Here is a 16,360-nt window from a genome sequence, read left to right as displayed (position 1 = left end):
TGTAGATTGTAAATCTGCAGCATACGAAAATCAACAAATTTAAATTTGTAACAGAATTAATTGGTCATTTGTAAACAAAACAAAAGCATCGATACCAATATAAAGATGTATCGATATATGTGTACCATCCCCTGCATCAGTAAATACTGTACTAGTGGCCATGAATTAAATATATAAGGGGTGGCACGTCGGGTGGCTTTCGGGTGTGTTCGGTCACTAACTTTTTGGTGCGCATATGTGCAGCATATGCGCTGAAAATGATTTTACTATGTTAGCAATAAAATTTAATTTGGTTTAGATTAGGAGCCTATGCAAAAAATGTGACTAAAAAACACTTTCAAATAGTAGCTTATTGGAAAATCAAATATAAAAAGAATACCTTAAACTCGTTTTCTTGTTATCTGCAACTTTAAACCCCATGCCATCATATCACGATAATAATCATAATCATCACACGATAGTCTCGTTTCAGTCACACTCACAAGCAGTATATATACGTGACAAACAGGCCCGACGAGACCACCCTATAAAGTTACTTCATCTTAGAGGGGAATAGGGGGCAAGCGGAATATCGATACGATAGTCATTTTTTGACGATTCGATGTATGTATACCATCCCTAGCATCATTAATTTAGTAAAATTGTTTTACGCGTCTCTTGCATTTTGTAAATTAACAAGCGAATGGGGGGTCCCTGCACAACAATTTGAGGCATTGTATAGGATAAATAAGTGAAAAGTGTTACAAACATTGTACCTGCGCTTAAGTAATAGTGAATAAGTCAAAACATAACAAGATGACAAGACCAAAGGCGAAAGCCAAGGCAAAGCCCAAAACGAAAACAGCAGCCGCCTCCAAAACGAAGGCGGTCACGACCAAGAACAACAATGCGGCTTCGGCGGAAAAGGAAAACGAGATGGCAATCAGTGAAGCGAGCCCCGATCGCATTCGGGAACAATTCAGAGGTGGCGCAGAGTCCATGTACACAATAATGCGTCACGCCGAACTCAAGGAGGCGCTCCACCAGCGCTACGAAAAGGAGCTGCAGCAACTGTACACGAAGGTAGCAATAGCGTCACTTGGCCGCGCTGGCTCAGTCGATTAGAACTGACCCAATACAACTATGAATTGTCTTGCAGATGGGACACCAAGCGTTTCTGGACATATTCATCAATGTGTTGAAGACTGTACTGGAGGCGGAAGAGGCGAATGAAAATGGAAAAATGGCCCTTTCCTTTTGCGCTAAATTCGTGGCAGGCTTCGAGTCGGAGAAGACGCATCCGATGCTGGCCGAAACATTTCACTGGTTATTGACAGTAAGCCTTTACTGTACACCTTCCCTGGATGTGTTCACATTTATTTGTTTTTCCCCAGATATATTCGAGCAGCCCTTACGTTCGCTATCGGATTTGCTACTTTGTGAATCTGATACTTGAGAAACTGGGACCCAATGCGGCACTCGACGACACGCAGTGCGACGAGATTCTCGAGGCCATGCTGGATCGCGTGAAGGATGTGTCGCCCGGTGTACGCAAGCAGGCTGTACTGGCCATGCAGCGTCTCCAGATTCCGGACAATCCTCGCGATCCAGTTGTCTGCGCCTACCAGTTCCATTTGTCTTCGGATCCCTCGCCCACTGTCCGGCAGTGCATAATCACCTGCATGGGCCGCAACTACATCACGGTGCCCTACATACTCCAGCGTCTGTGGGACGTGGACGAGAAGGTGCGCCGCCATACGTATGTCAACATGTGCAACTATCCAGTGCGCTCCTACAAGGTGTCGCAGCGCCTGACCCTGCTGGAGCAAGGCCTGAACGATAGCTCGGCCAACGTTAAAAAGACGGTGGTGAACATCATGCTTAAAGCCTGGATCGACTCCTATCAGCAGAACTATTTGACTCTGATAGCGGCCCTCAAGCTGGACTCCAGCGAGGAGGAGCTGATGCGATTCCGCAGCGTTACCAAGCAAATGTTGCGTGTGATCTTTGAGCAGGCAGACAATCAGCAACTGATGGAACAACTGCCGCTTGGCGACGATTGTGAGCTTCATCGATGTGTGCCTCTGGAAAATTTAAACGTGGAGCTGCTGCTCTATTGGCAGTGCCTCGGCGAGTATCTGGAGAGCACACAGGCGGACGAGAGCGACCAAGTGCTGCCCGAGCTGAGTGTCTTTTGCAGCTACGTGGAAAAGTGAGTTTTAACTCAATCAAACAATCCAAACGGAAAGTAATTGCTATTCGTTGCAGGTTCTGTCAGTTCCAGAAGCCGAACATGGACAAGTTTGCCCAGATAGAGTTCCAGAGCATGCTGCTCTCGCTGGTGGAAATCCTAGACTCGTACGACCTGGGCGATGAGATAGGGCGCGGTAACATGAAGACGTTGATCAGCAGCCTATTGAAAGACTGTCTGCTTGACCACAAGATCGTCCGCGTGCTGGTGCGTTGCATGGAGAAACTGATTACCGACCTGAACGATCGGATGCAGTTCTTCATTGAAATCATATACGCAACGTGCGACCTGAATACAAAACAGAATGAGCTAGTGCACGATCGCAGTCTGATCAATAAGTTGCTGGACGACTTGGACACGCCCTCGAAGATGAAGATCTCATCGCTGAAGGTGAAGATCCTCGAGCTGGAGGAGCAGGAGGATAACTTTGTGCGCCAAAAGGAGTATATACGGGCGCAGTCCGTGAATGAGGAGAAGATGGCCGTCACAGAGGAGTACACGGAGCTGATTAAGCCGCTGCTGGTGAAGCATGGCGTTCTGGAGATGCCCGCCCGCCCGAAGCTCTCCAAACAGGAGCGAGTCCTCAAGGGCCTGCACATCTCATACTATATGGTGGCCTCTCCACATGTCCACAAGCTCACGCCCAGCATCTGTAAGCTGTACAAGGACTTCGTCTGCCGCCATCTGCCCTCCTCGGAGGTGGACATCTTCGAATGGGCCATCAAGTGTAGCACCACCTACAGTATGTTCTATGAGGCATACGCCAAGGAGGTGTTCGAGGTGGTTCTCGACCAGTTCTGCAACAACACGGTTGTCCGTCTGTGCGAAACCTCTGCCAGATGCGTTCTCGAGATGCTTGATCACTATGGCATCGATTATTTCAACGATTTCAACCAGACGACAGGCGGAGAAGGGCTGGCGTCCAAGACAAAGCGTCGCCAGCTCTATAACGTTCAGGATATATACGACGGCGAGGATGATGGCAGTCAGACGCAGAGCAGTGAGCAGAGCAGCGACATCATTGTCGTGATGGGCCACTATGTGGAGCGGGTAACCGACAAGGGCGTGGGCATGGCGATAATGCGAGGCGTTTGTCGCCTGGTGCTGCGCGGCCACCTCGACGATCGTCCCGAGGTGCTGGAGCAGCTACTGAAACGATACTTCAATCCGAACACAGAGCCCATCATCAACCAGGTCTTGGGCATGTTCTTTGAGAATCTTGTCCGGCTCAAGAAGCAGGCCCTTCTGCAGCCCTGCCTTCTGCCCACATTGTGGACCGTCGTTAACTGCAGCTTCGACTCGCCACTGAACGGTGTCCAGCCCGATCACGTGGTCAGGTTCTTTATCGATCTGACGACGCAGGAAGTCAGCTCCCCGGTGACCAACATTCACAACCGGATAGCCCTAAGCTTCCTGCACTACATTCAAAACTACTTCACCGAGCGCAGGGAAATTTGTCGCCTGCTGGCCAAAGAGCTCACCAACCTCACGGTAAACGTGTCTAACGGACGGGAAATAAAGACTGAAATGTTGGAGATGGCGGACAAATTGATCACGGTGGGAACACACTTCAGGAATATCTTTTGCGAAGAAGTCTATAATGAATCGTTATGTTTGTTTTTTCAGAGCGAGTTGGAGCCGCGTGTGGTCACTAATATTAATAACTTCAAGCTGATGGTTGAAGGCAGCTTAAATCCACCCGCACGTGGGGCACGCGATGAGGTGGACAGCGACGAGGAGTGCGACACTGAGACTGTAACTACAAAGGCATCTGAGAATGTTGGGCAGGCAGAGCAGGTGGCAGCCCCAATCCCTGAAGAATGTTCCAACGAACAGACCCTGACAAATGCGTCGGATACACAGGCAGAAGCATCGGCTGTAACACAAATTGAAGCTGCGCCAGTTGCAGATCCTGTCTTGACCACTTACGGCACTGAGAATCGGGTGGGACAACGTTTCCTGCGACGCTCTCTATATAACTCCACTTGCTCAAGTGAGAATGCCACAACGGAGGAAACAGTGGAAACGGAGGCGTCCGAAACATCCAGAATAAATCTACGTAGGCCTCAGATGAAGCGACGTCTACAGCAGGCATTGGCTAGGTCCTCCAAGACACCGGAGAAGCAGCCGCAAGAGCAGCAGGAGTCCGATGATTCAGACGGATCAGAGCAAAATGAATCTCAGCAAAGTCCCGCGCGGGCAGATAAGGTATGTGAGTGCCAGCTGCCTCTGGGAATAGTAGATAATTAGCTTTCTCTTTTTATAGTCGGACACATCAGAGGTAGTTGAAGCCTCGCCCACCTCCGAATCACCCAAAGACTCAGCGGCGCCCAATGCCAGCCACCTGCGCCTACGCTCATTGCGCACCAGATCCTCTGCCGTATCAACATCCTTCACTGCTCCCACAGCTAGCAAAGTGAGTACCTCGCGCCTGCGCATGCAGCTCTAGGCACTGAAGCAGGAGATACGCACCACAAAAGTTCAGAATATCTCAATGAAAAAAGACAATCAGTGAGTCGTGTAGTGTCTCTGCGCGAGTAAAATATTGTTTAGCTTAAGCCAACACTTGCAATTCAATCTTCATTAACTATCATCAAACGACAATCAACAATCAACAATGTTTATAAAACTGAAACCCAAAAAATGTTGTTTCCTTGAAGTGCCGTACGCTGTTAATGTATTAATATAGAGCCTAGTCTCCTATCTGTAGACTAAAGACCCAACCTATATAATTCGCTGGTAGAACCTTTGCAGTTGTCTGATAACTAGCCTTAAAAGCATAGAAGTCCCATATGGGTTCCGATTGGCTTTTTAATTTCGCCTAAGTTTGCTACATTTTTTTGTTCTTTATTTTAATTTCGTTTTGTTCTCAAGGTTCGCAAGTTCCCGATTCTTGAGACGCCTATGCGTAATGGACGCAAGCGAGTCATAAGACGGACGCCCTCAGATAAAAGGAGGTCCGGCCAGCGTTCCAGCAATTCGTTGGAGTCGCCCTCTCGAAAACAGCCCCGCGTAGATGGAAAGACACCGAGGGGAGAATTGGTGACGCACAACACAAGCAGCCCCACAGACAGCACGTCCTCGGTGAAAGAGAATCGAGTTCCAGTGATTACCACAACCGCTCCAGAATCACAGTCAGAGGCAGAGTCCGTTTCCGAGTCGGAGCCATCGACCTCAAGGCAAACATCGACAAGAAGTTATTTGAGCCGCACCACCACCACAAGTACCCCAAAGATGACAACACGCCATGCGGCACAAAAGGAGAGGATCAACAGCATGTGCATGACACGCAAGAGGATGTCCCTCGAAATGAATCTGAGCGGTGGGCAGTTGAGTATGTCCACGCCCAAGCGCATTACGCGAAGCGCTGTGCTGCCTGCCACTGATGGCGGCGGCACTCGCAGCAGCCGCAGGCGCAAATAGCTAATCCAAGAATCATCATTTGCATTCTGAGCTTTACGTCCCGTATCCGGAATGGATGCGAGTTTTATGTGCATTGGTATTGTGTATATGTGTAAAATAGGTAGGAATATTAACGCATCGTTGAGTAATTTAACCCAGTTTAAGATTAGAATTGTCCAAGCGAGTATTCAAGGGAAAACTTCCAGCTTGGCAGCTTGGTATGCAGCCTCGAAAGAGCGTTCACTGTAACGATTGCTAAATGTATCAATAAAGTTTTCTCTCTCTTTTACTTCCAACTGTTTCCTCAGACACTGGGGTTTATACAAAAGTTTATAATTTATTGAAATTATCCATAAAGAGGTGTGTGTATATGCGTAAATGTATGTTGATGCTGGTCATGCAGGCGGCGCATGAATATATAAGTACATGCTGAGATTCGATCGACACCTTTCGGAGCAGTTAAATATTGAAGGAAACGTTGTATGTATCAATTGCGAGCAATGGTTGAGTTAGGATCGAGTTCTTAACGCTACAAATGCTTAGAATACGTGTTGATTACGAGGTTAAGCCCACGGCGATCGTTTAAAACAGGAAAAGACAGATAAGGATGGGAAAAGTGTCTATAGTTTAGGGCCATTCAGTTTGTGGGCCGTCGTGTGCAGATCCCATTCGTACTGCTGCAGTGCCTCAAAGGAGGCCTCCAGGCTGAGATTGGCCTCGCTGACCAGATTCTGCAGTTTAATCAGCTTGATCGACTTGTGAACGTCCCAGTTGATGAACTCCAGGGCGCCCAGGCAACGGTTGGGCGTGCTCTGTAACAGATAATCGAGATTTAAATGTAAATTGCTTTTAAATATCAAAATGATATAATACTCACATCCTTGCCCAGCACTTTCACCATTATCCGCACTTCGTCAGAGTCCACGCCCCGCTCGCATCCTTTCGGCTTCTTGTCGGAGAACTCCAGCAGATCCTCGCAGCTGACTGAGTTCGAGTCGGCCAGCCGTGCGGCCGTGGCAGCAAAGTACTCGGCCTCTGTTTGAGGTTTGCCCGTACCGCCGCTTCCACATTGACTGACAGAAGTACCAGCCTCGCTAATGGAGCTGCGACTCATGGCCAGATTGACGGAGGCTCTTACCTTTTTGAACAGAGCATTCCCCGCCAGCTCGTTGTCCGCACTGGAAGCGTGACGACATGTCTCCTGGGCGACATCTGCAGCTGCCGCCTCCTGCTGGCCCTCCTCCGACTCAAGCGTCGTGGAGCTGGTCGCCTTACGGCCACCCTCAGTGTCCAGATTTCGCAGCTCATCGTCGTTCACATAGAGGCCTGAGCGACTGGAGATCTGAGTGGCCTCGAACTCCGCATCCTTGCCCTTGTTGTATTTCTCCTTTTGAATGGAAAAGTTGTAGAAGCCATCGGTGACATCGGGCGACTGCAGGGCGCTCTCCTTGCCGGAGTCAGCCTCCAGAATGGATTCGAACTGCAGCGATGCCGTGTCGGTCAGACCAGCTGCATCGGCCGGCAGCAGCTTATCCAGATTCTGGTAGGTATGAGCCGATTCGCTACCCACGGCCGGCATGTTCTCGTATTCCCTATCAGAGGGGCGCGCCTGGCGCCTCAAGCTGCAGGGCCTGACGGCGGCCACCACCTCGATGGACCTTGCGGGCTGCGAGTTCTGGTGCTTGCCAGAAGCTTGGGCACTCCTGCCTCCCGCCTCTTCGCCGGACTCCCCAAAGTCAGCCAGCTTGCTGAGGGTCCGCTGCAGGCCGTTGGCCGGAATGATCAGCGGATACTTTCGAACGTGCCTCTTGGTGCTGGTCTTCACCTGCTTCTTGCCCTCGCGCGGCGGCAGGGGAATGGGATTCTGATTGGCTGCCTCCGTTGTTTCCGCTGCTGTTTCTGGGAACTTGTAGGTGCTGTGACTCATGTAGCTGGGACTCTCGCAGGCCTCCAGCGAGTTGGAGTTCTCATCGTTGTGCCTGCCCAGCGTGGCGGTGGCCAGTTCCATTTTGCGCACTCGCTGGGCGGCTCCACGCGTTGGCAGGGTCATGGGTCGCGCGGCCTGGTGCAAACTCTGCAGATCGAACTCGTCGGTGTCCATGTGCCGCAGCAGGGTAGCAGCCGGACTGGGCCCGATGTCCAGCATCCCCTTCCGCTCGATTAGGCTGTTGTAGGCCTCAAGTCCCTCCTTGCCAATGAGCGCCTGTGAGTGTGCGCGCGGGGAATGAGAATTGAATTGAATGAAAATTATACAAAATAATAATTTAAATTATAAGAGGAAGGGGATTCAAGGAAAAGGATAGTTAAAGCCTAAGAAGTGCAGTGGAGACGGGCAATGGCTGTGGTCTGGCAGTGGCTGTTCGAATCGACCCACGGAAGAGCGATCCACCCGCATTAAATTTCACATTTAGTTTTCGTTTATTGAATCCCTTTAAATATGCACAACATTTTTCTTTTCTTTTTGATTACCAATTAACTTGTTTGGTTCTTGGAATCCAAACAAACCCAAACTCATTTGCTTTCGATTTCGTTTCGTTTTGGGGATAGGATTTGGGATTCCTTGGGGAGGTCCTTGTATAATATTATAATACTCGAGTATATTTTGGTTTTTCTTTAGTTTTGTTTTGTTTGGGTTGAAACGCTTTAAACGCATAGTTTAGAATATCATTTATGTATCATTTATAGTATGTATATAAGTGTATACATATATAGTTTAGGTTGATTTAAGTAGGTGTATATATAATCTGTATATGTATATGTATATCTCGTATAATATTATCGATTTGAGTTAATCCATAAATGCATAGAATGCGAAAATCTTGTATGTAATAAGTAGAATCCATATAATATACGAGTAGGTTCTTTAGTGAGGTTATCAAAAATCTTTGGACATTTACATATATCCATTCCCATGCATTTGAAGTTAATTTTTTTGAGAGATTTTCTTTGTGTTTTGTTTTGTTTTTTGGTTTTTGTGTAGTAATTTTAGTTGCAAATACATCAACCTCTCTCGTACGATATTCTAGGGGTTTCGCATTTGGTTTAGTTTGTAGTTTAAAGTCAGCTTTAAATGCTTCTTTTTTGTGTTAGTTTTTTTTGGGGGGGGGCTCTTCACTTGTCTCCTCCTCTGGTTTCATAAAAATGCAAGCATCAGGATATGGCACATAATATGGCTCTCGGGAGTAGTAGTACCTCTTGGTATGGACAATTATTATTGGTTGTTGGTTGTAGTTTTGTTTTGTTTCTTTCTGACGATTGTCAAAGTGTATGTACTTGTGACTGTGTTGTGTTTATCGTGTGTTAGAGGCCTGCATGAATGTGAAACGAAAGCAGTGAACCACATTGAAATATAAGCAACAGAACAAAAGCAAAAATTCGAGAAATTGGAGTATCCTTTGCTATCATTTCAGTTTCGGTTAAAGTCACGCAGATCTCTAATGTGTGTGTGTGTGTTTGACCTATAGTTATCTCTAAAAAGAAGAACCCATTCGTAGATAATTGGTAATTGGAAGTACCCTGATGTCTAGTAGGAGTTGTCCCTCCACCTCTGTGAGTATATTTTTCATTGTGTGCCTTTCCTTGCCTTGCCTTGTAATACTGTTTCCTTCGACAACCAAAAGCTCTTATTGGGGTTTCTCAAAAGACAATAAAATATCCTTTTCCGTTTCCGTATTCGTATTCGATTTGGAAGTCAAGCCTTTTCGTTTGTATCTTTGTTTAGAAATATTTGGTTTATGGTTTAGTTTAATCTCTATTTCCTGTTTCTTCGAAATGTTGTGTTAAGTGTGAATCGGTGTATCAATGGAAGCAATCTGTTGATCTGATGATTTGTGACAGCGGTGGACAAGAAAACAAGCCTTTGCCTGCCTAATCGTGCACACAACGTAAATGTTCTTTTTGTGCCCGCTTTGGGAGGAGCAGTTGAGAGCAAGGACATGCCCACCGCTGAATTATGATGGTGCACTGGACAGTGGATAATGGAGTGTATTGGAATGAATTGAAAGCTATTTGTGTTTGCTGCTAGTTCTGCTGCTCTGCACATTATTATCTGTTCTGAGAGGTCTTGCGGTGTTTTCCTGTAAGGCACACTCTCTACTCTCATTCATATCGAATCAAAAAATTCAAATTCCAAAAAATATACGCATTTATCGCTGCTGTAAATATTTCTTCAATTTACTTGCCGCTCCCTCCGGACCGCTTCACGAACCAACCGACCGACCGACCGACCGCCCCCAACCTTTCTATCCTTACTCACACTCACACGCACACACATCACACATCACACACACACTGACACATACACAATACACTTCACCGCTTATCTCTCCATGGATCCTGAGATCCATCCATTTTCCCTGTCTTGCCATGCCATCGATCGATCCTATAGAACTGAACTCTAATCGGACAGAACATTGCCAAATAGTAAATTGAGAACATATTTCAGCATTTTCCTTAGTTATGGGGCCGGGCTGGGCGGAATCCTTGGTGCATTCAGCTCCGACTCCCGACGAAACTGAAACTCATCGCCGCTCTCTGTGCTCGAGGAAGAGGAGCTATCGCTGGATCCCGCTGCCCTACCGCCTGCTCCCACAGAGTTTATAAGCGGCATCGTCGCAAGCAGCTGTTGCTGCTGCTGCTTCTGCGGCTGCTGCTGCACCTGCCTCCAGTGCATCTCGTGCTGCTTCACCGCCGAGGCGTGTATCTTCTCTGGCCAGTGGAATTCCGTTGGCCGCTGGTGCTTCGTATTCGGCTTCCCGGTCACGGTCCCGGTCCCAGGCGTCAGCAGAGAGCCCGTCGATAGCTGTCGATGCTTTAGCTCCTCCGGTGAGCTTCCCACGAAATTCGTTGATGTTGGACTCTTGCCCGTGAGCCTGCTAATGTCGAACTCATGAAGGGCCGCTCCACCACTCATGGGTCGCTGCAGGGCGACTCCGCCACTAGTGCCGGTGCTCGTGGGTCTGTAGGTGGCATGCACTGCTGACGAGGCTGCCGATGAAGAACCCGACCCTGATCCTGGTCCTGGTCCCAAATCCGTTCCGTTGGGCGCACACATCGGCTTCTGGTAGGCCATCAGGTAGCCAGGCAGTCCGCTGCAGTAATTATTGCCCGGACCACGTCCACCAAAGTCGTAGATCCGCTCTTCGTACTGGAACTGCTCGTACCCGCCGCCGCCGCTGACATGACCATGGGCGGATCCGCCCCTGTGGAAGCTGACCCGCTGTCCTCCAAAGTTATAGTGGGGCGCGGACTTGATGCTGGAGTTGGAGCCGTAGATCTGACGCGGCGATATGATGGCGTCCCGCTCGTCGTGACAGGCAGACTGCACCTGGCGGATAAGAGCCGCGCGGCGGCGTCTGCTCATCGAAGTATTCGAACCGCCCACCACTCTGGCTCGTATGTCGCACTCGGAGCGGGCCAGACTGGGCTTGGGGTCCTCCTCCTCCTCGCCGCTGGAGGAGCTGGAGTACAGGGTCATGGGGTTGTAGCTGAGACGCCTCATCGTCCGAGCCCGAATGGAGCGCGGCTTGTACGAGGCCGTGCGACGCGGCAGGGGAGCAGAGGGTTGCAGCTGCTGCTGCTGTTCCTGCCTGCTGACCTGACGCTGCATGACGACCCGCTGGGGCGGCTCGGAAAGCACAGGGGAGATGGGGTGGAAGCTCTCGTTGAAGGAGGTCGACCGCTGGCGGTAGTTCTTGGAGGCCATGTAGACGGAGCTGCTGCTGCCCAGCCCGGAGGCCGTGCCCGACTTGATTGGCGATGCGGAGGCCAGCATTTGTTTGGTGGGACCATTGCCGAATCGCTCGTAGCCCCCCAGCTCGTCCTTGAGGCTGGGATAGCCGCTGCTGGTCATGATCACGGGAGGGGCGCTGAACAGAACCTCGGTCTTGATGGGAAAGTAGCTCTCCTGTGGACTGTAGCTCGACTTCTGGCTGCTGCGGCGCGACAGCGAGATGTTGGTGTCCCGCGAGGCGAAGCCCGTGTCCGGGGTGCTCGATCGCTTGTCCTCCATCAGCTTGGGCTCTTGCCCGCTCGACGCAGCAGCGGCACTCATCTGTGCCTGGTTGTGCATGTACTGGAGATGCTTGTCCAGGTGGCTGGTGGCCGCATTGAAGTCGAACATGGTCTGGACGCCGTTGCTGTAGCTGTAGACAGCCGACTTGAGGCTGCCGTTGGCACTGCTGATGCCATCGTCGAGGCTGATCAGCTGCGGCAGCTGCTGATCGTTGAGGATCGTGTCGTTTGAGTCGCTCTTGTCCAGCTCCGTGTAGGTGTGCATAAAGTCCAGATTGAGGGCCTTCAGCGTGTTCTCAATGTCCATGATGTTGTCGCTGATGCTCTTCGGCTCCTGCCGCTCCTCAGCGGCTCCCTCCAGGGAGCTGTCCAGGTTTAGCGGACGACTCAGTATCTCCCGCGACTTTTGGAACAGAAAGTCGGAGCTCTCCTTGTCAAAAATGGGCACGCGCAGATCGGTGCCGTTCTTGATCTCGCTCAGCGAGCGGAAGCGCTGCGCGATGGATCGATGGGTCGATGGGGCGATGGAGGAGCAAAACGAAACAACCAAAAGAAAATGCCAAACGAAAAACAGGGAAATGAACAGGGGGACAACGATCGTGAGCAGGTGGGGGAGCAGGATAGCAAAGAGAAAGAGCAAAATGTGGACGAAACTCGTGGATTAGAATCTCCAGACCAGGATATCGACTGCCAGCAAACTCGTGGGACCCAAGCTGCGCCTCACCTGTATGTCCGGAATGCTCTGCAGCTCCTCGGTGAAGTTCTTTTTCTTGGAGAAGGGCGAAGCACTGCCCGCATGCGTCGGCGTATGCCCAGATCCGCTGGCAGAGCCACCGCCAGCGCCACCAAAGCTGTGCGCCTTGTCGCCACCGCCGCTGCTGCTGTTGCTCAGGTGAGGAAATCGGAAGCTAAACTTTCGCTTGGGGCTGTGGGTAGCGGGTGTCTGGTCCGAGACCAAATCAATCATCGATCTGCAACAGAAATACATAAATACGGGTCCACTCTTGGGCTGATGCTCGGTGTATCAGCTCACCTGGCGCTTATCTCGTTGGCTATTTCGATGGCATGGTTGAGCATCTTCTCGTCCTTGACGGAGATGGGCTTCACCGTTCCCGAGGACTTCTTCTTGGACAGCAGGCCGTGGCCGTGGCCATGCTTGTTGCCATTTGAGTCGCCCGGCTTCTGGCCCAGCTTCACCGACAGCTCAGCAAACTCGTTCTTGCTGTTCACCTGCTCGAATCCTGGCGACTTGGGCTGGCCCCCAGACGCGCCACTAATCGATCCAAACATCGAGTTGATCTCGTCCAGCAGCGAGGGCCCAAAGTCCAGCTTATCGGCAGCCATCTCATCGTCGGATATCTCGTGATACTCATGCGGATCATCCTGCAGGACACTGCGGGAGCCGCCCCTCGTGTGCATGTTGTTGTTCTGCTGCTGTTGGAGGGCAAACTCCAGCTGCTCGTCGTCCAGTTTGTTGAGGAAAAAGGGATTGGTGGAGCCGCCGCTGGATGCAAAATCAAACGAGCTCTGCCCGTTGGTGGCGATCAGCTTCGGCGTGTGCTCGGCGGAGGGAATGAATGTGGGATTCAGGCTGTTGGTGCCAGCCCCCTCGGGAAAGTATCCGCTAGCCGTCTGCAGCGAGTCGGGGCTCGTCGGTGTCGGTGGCAGCAGAAGTGGCGTCTGCTCAATATCCTCCGATGGCTTGTACGGTGTGACTATCTGCTTGGGCACGTGATTGTACTGCGAAACGCAGAAAAATAGGAGAGATCAGTTGTAGTTGGGATAAAGGACTGTTTCTGCTTACATTTTGAGAGCTTCCCAGGAAGGCAATGTCGCCGAAGGTGGCTCCATCGATGCCCACATGTCCGGTGTGCTTGAAATCGTTCTGCGGCTTGGAAATCATCTCCGTGCGCAGCTTGCGCTTGCTGATGCGATGGTCGCTCGCGCGGCTAAATGAGTCGCGATTCGAGCTGGAGGGCAGACCCTCAAGGAAGGCCACCGTGTTCGAGGGATTGAAGTAGCCGGTCTTGCCGGTGGTGAGTACTCCCTTCCAGAACGGTGAGCCCGTATTGCGGTCCAGCACGCTGATGATGTCGCCCTGCCGGTACATCAGGTGATCCTTCTTCGGCTCAGTGCAGTTGACCACCGCCTTGAGCTGCTCGGGCTTCATGTCCGGCAGCTGGTCGTAGATCTCGCCGAACTTTGGTCGCTTGGCCGCGTCGTCCTGCCAGCACTTCATCATCAAAGTGTAGTACTCGCTGGGGCAGCAGTCGGGCTGCTCCAGGCGCTGAAAGTTCGGGGCATCGATGGCCTCCAGGATCTGGAGGCCGGTAAGGGCTGCCCAGGGCTGGAACCCGTACGAGAACATCTCCCACAGACACACGCCGTAGGCCCACACATCGGAGGCGTTGGTGAAGCGCAAGTAATTGATGCACTCGGGGGCACACCAGGCAATCGGCAGCTTTAGGTTCACATTGAAGTTGGTCTTGTAGTAGTCCTTGCCAACGCCCAAAGCACGCGACAGTCCGAAGTCGGATATCTTGACCTTGTCCTTGCTGAACACCAGAATGTTCCTGGCCGCGAGGTCCCTGTGGATGAGGCGCTTCTGTTCGAGGTAACGCATCCCATTGCATATCTGCAGCGCGAACTCGCAGAGTGTCGGGATCGTGAGGAAGCTGACGCGCAGTCCCGAGTCCTTGAGGCACTCGAGCAGGGAGCGCAGGTGCGCCAGCTCAGTGACCAGCATGAGCGAATCTGTGGCGAGAACCACACCGTACAGCCTCACAATGTTCTCATGCTCGATGGAATGCATGATGGCCGCCTCCTTCAGGAACTCCATGGGGTTCGACTGCATTCGCTCGCGACACAGGCACTTGATGGCCACTTGTATCTGCGGATGGGGAATCAATTAATGGAAATTGCTTACAGGGGTTCCCCTCCGCTACTACTCACCCTCTCGCTGCCATTTGTCCAGACGCCCTGCTGCACAATGCCAAACTCGCCGGTGCCCAGCTGCTTGTTGACGCTGATCGAGTCGGCCGGTATGATGTGCTTGTTGTTGGGTACCTTGCTGGGCGATGTCGAACCGTTCTTGGCTGCCAGCGACGTGGCTGGACTGCCATCGGGGGACACTTGAGCCGCCCCGGCGCTATCCTCCCGCCTCACCATCGTGGTGGGGGCCTGCAGCAGACGCTTGATCTTGCTGAGATAACTGTGGGGGAAGTGCTTCTCGTAGTATTTACGCAGTCTACGGATTTCCGGCCTCGAGAGGCCAATGAAACGTAAATCCTCATCCGCTGCATATTTAAATTGAGCCGCGTTCGTTATTTTCAATTCATTTCTGTTGGGGAGAGAAGGGTTGAAATGGGCAGAGGAGGAGGAGGATGAGTTTTAGGGGGATTCGCATCCAATTTCTGGGTCAGTCACTCACTTGACGGCATTGTAGTACTGTTGCAGTTCGGACTCTGTGAGGAATTCGTATAAATCAATTTGTGGATACTCTGGAAACGGAAAAATATAGTTTAAAAATAAACACATTAAATTCTCAAGTCCATAATCTGGCACTAGCCCGCACGCAGGAGCGCAGCGGAATGCCCCTGAGATCAGGGCCTTATCTTTGATGTTTTTATTGGTCCGCAGAGGAACGGAACCAACGATGGAGAGAGGATGAATAGCAATAAATAAGCACTTTAATTTAACGATGGTGGTGCCATCCATCCATCCACTGATCCCATGTAAATCCGGCCCTGGTCTGGGACGACCAGCACAGCAACGCCAACGCATTTCCCCAGTGATTTTCCCCTCCTTCTCCAAAATGTAAAAATCTCATTTAGCTTGGAGCTCTTTTCCCACTCCCTCCATCCTCCGCGCACGTACACACTCACACACAGATGCACACTCCCATGCGTGAGCACATTGACACAGAATTCTGATTGCCTTGCTGCCTGCTGCACCCGCATTTGTCATCCGCCACGCATCGCCTTGCCGCTGTCACCTTTTGTTTGCTGCAAGAGACACACACACCCCCACCACAGCCCTCTCCAGGCACACTCTCCCACTCACTAACACACCGCTGCATACAAGGGAAGCAGCGCAAGCAACAAATGTATGTACACAGCAGCAGCAGCAGAATGCTCCTCTGTGCTGTGTTGTTCTGTGTGAGGCTGATAATAGCCGTCAAGTCAAACCCCCTCATCGGTGGACCGGGATTTTGCGATTTGAGTCATCGGCGGATGTGAGGCGTTGCGACGACATTCATTCAACGTTGAAATTGTGATTTCCCTTTCGATGTTGCACATTATCTGGAGCCGCCCCATTCAGGATGGAGGCCTTTCCCGCAGGATTACGCTTGTCCTTGAATATGCAAAATAAAATCGATCGACCAATACATACATACACACAGCACACACTAACACAAATGCACAACGGCAGCAGGGCCAACAACTGCGTAGCACGGAAAATTATGTTTTAGCTACATTTTGATTGATATTTTTGAAAACACCCATTACAAATCACTTTGGGGTTGACAATAAGATCACTTTTTACAATTGATTTGCATTTTTTCTGTCAAACTTACCCATTTTAATCTCGCGTGCGCGTCTGCATTGTTTTTTGTTTTTTTGCTGCAATTAGTATGACCATAACCGAAAGCGTACCAAATGCCGAATGCTTGGATGTACCAGTGTTGGTAAGCTCTTGGGCGCACGGTTGTGAGAC

General features: G+C 50.7%; 2 protein-coding genes across 4 annotated transcripts; one reads left to right on the top strand and one right to left on the bottom strand.

The window, feature by feature from the left end:
- The first annotated feature begins 613 nt into the window (after nt 1–613).
- On the top strand, nt 614–12,282 carry LOC117585617 (condensin complex subunit 3). 2 transcript variants are annotated; one of them, XM_034275183.1, is made up of 7 exons: nt 614–1,062; nt 1,139–1,315; nt 1,374–2,191; nt 2,248–3,787; nt 3,857–4,438; nt 4,497–4,646; nt 5,105–5,921. In XM_034275183.1, exons 1-7 carry the CDS (start codon nt 796–798, stop codon nt 5,651–5,653), a joined length of 4,083 nt encoding a protein of 1,360 aa, XP_034131074.1. In that variant the 5' UTR covers nt 614–795; the 3' UTR covers nt 5,654–5,921. The 2 variants fall into 2 exon arrangements, with proteins under 2 accessions (XP_034131074.1, XP_034131083.1); XM_034275192.1 differs by lacking the exon at nt 5,105–5,921 and adding an exon at nt 12,269–12,282 and having other exon boundaries at nt 796–1,062; nt 4,497–4,709.
- Nucleotides 5,950–16,323, bottom strand: LOC117585594 (activated Cdc42 kinase-like). 2 transcript variants are annotated; one of them, XM_034275150.1, is made up of 8 exons: nt 16,221–16,321; nt 15,075–15,144; nt 14,597–14,984; nt 13,449–14,534; nt 12,678–13,384; nt 12,369–12,615; nt 6,510–7,835; nt 5,950–6,444 (listed from the first exon to the last, which is right to left on the bottom strand). In XM_034275150.1, exons 1-8 carry the CDS (start codon nt 16,222–16,224, stop codon nt 6,253–6,255), a joined length of 4,020 nt encoding a protein of 1,339 aa, XP_034131041.1. In that variant the 5' UTR covers nt 16,225–16,321; the 3' UTR covers nt 5,950–6,252. The 2 variants fall into 2 exon arrangements, with proteins under 2 accessions (XP_034131041.1, XP_034131033.1); XM_034275142.1 differs by lacking the exons at nt 5,950–6,444; nt 6,510–7,835 and adding an exon at nt 8,735–12,137 and having other exon boundaries at nt 16,221–16,323.
- Nucleotides 16,324–16,360: the final 37 nt, after the last annotated feature.

The sequence above is a fragment of the Drosophila guanche genome, unplaced genomic scaffold, assembly GCF_900245975.1.
Source record: "Drosophila guanche unplaced genomic scaffold, DGUA_6, whole genome shotgun sequence".
Lineage (NCBI taxonomy): Eukaryota > Metazoa > Arthropoda > Insecta > Diptera > Drosophilidae > Drosophila > Drosophila guanche.
The sequence above is the reverse complement of the archived record's forward strand: the minus strand, read 5'-3'. Positions and strand labels throughout refer to the sequence as shown.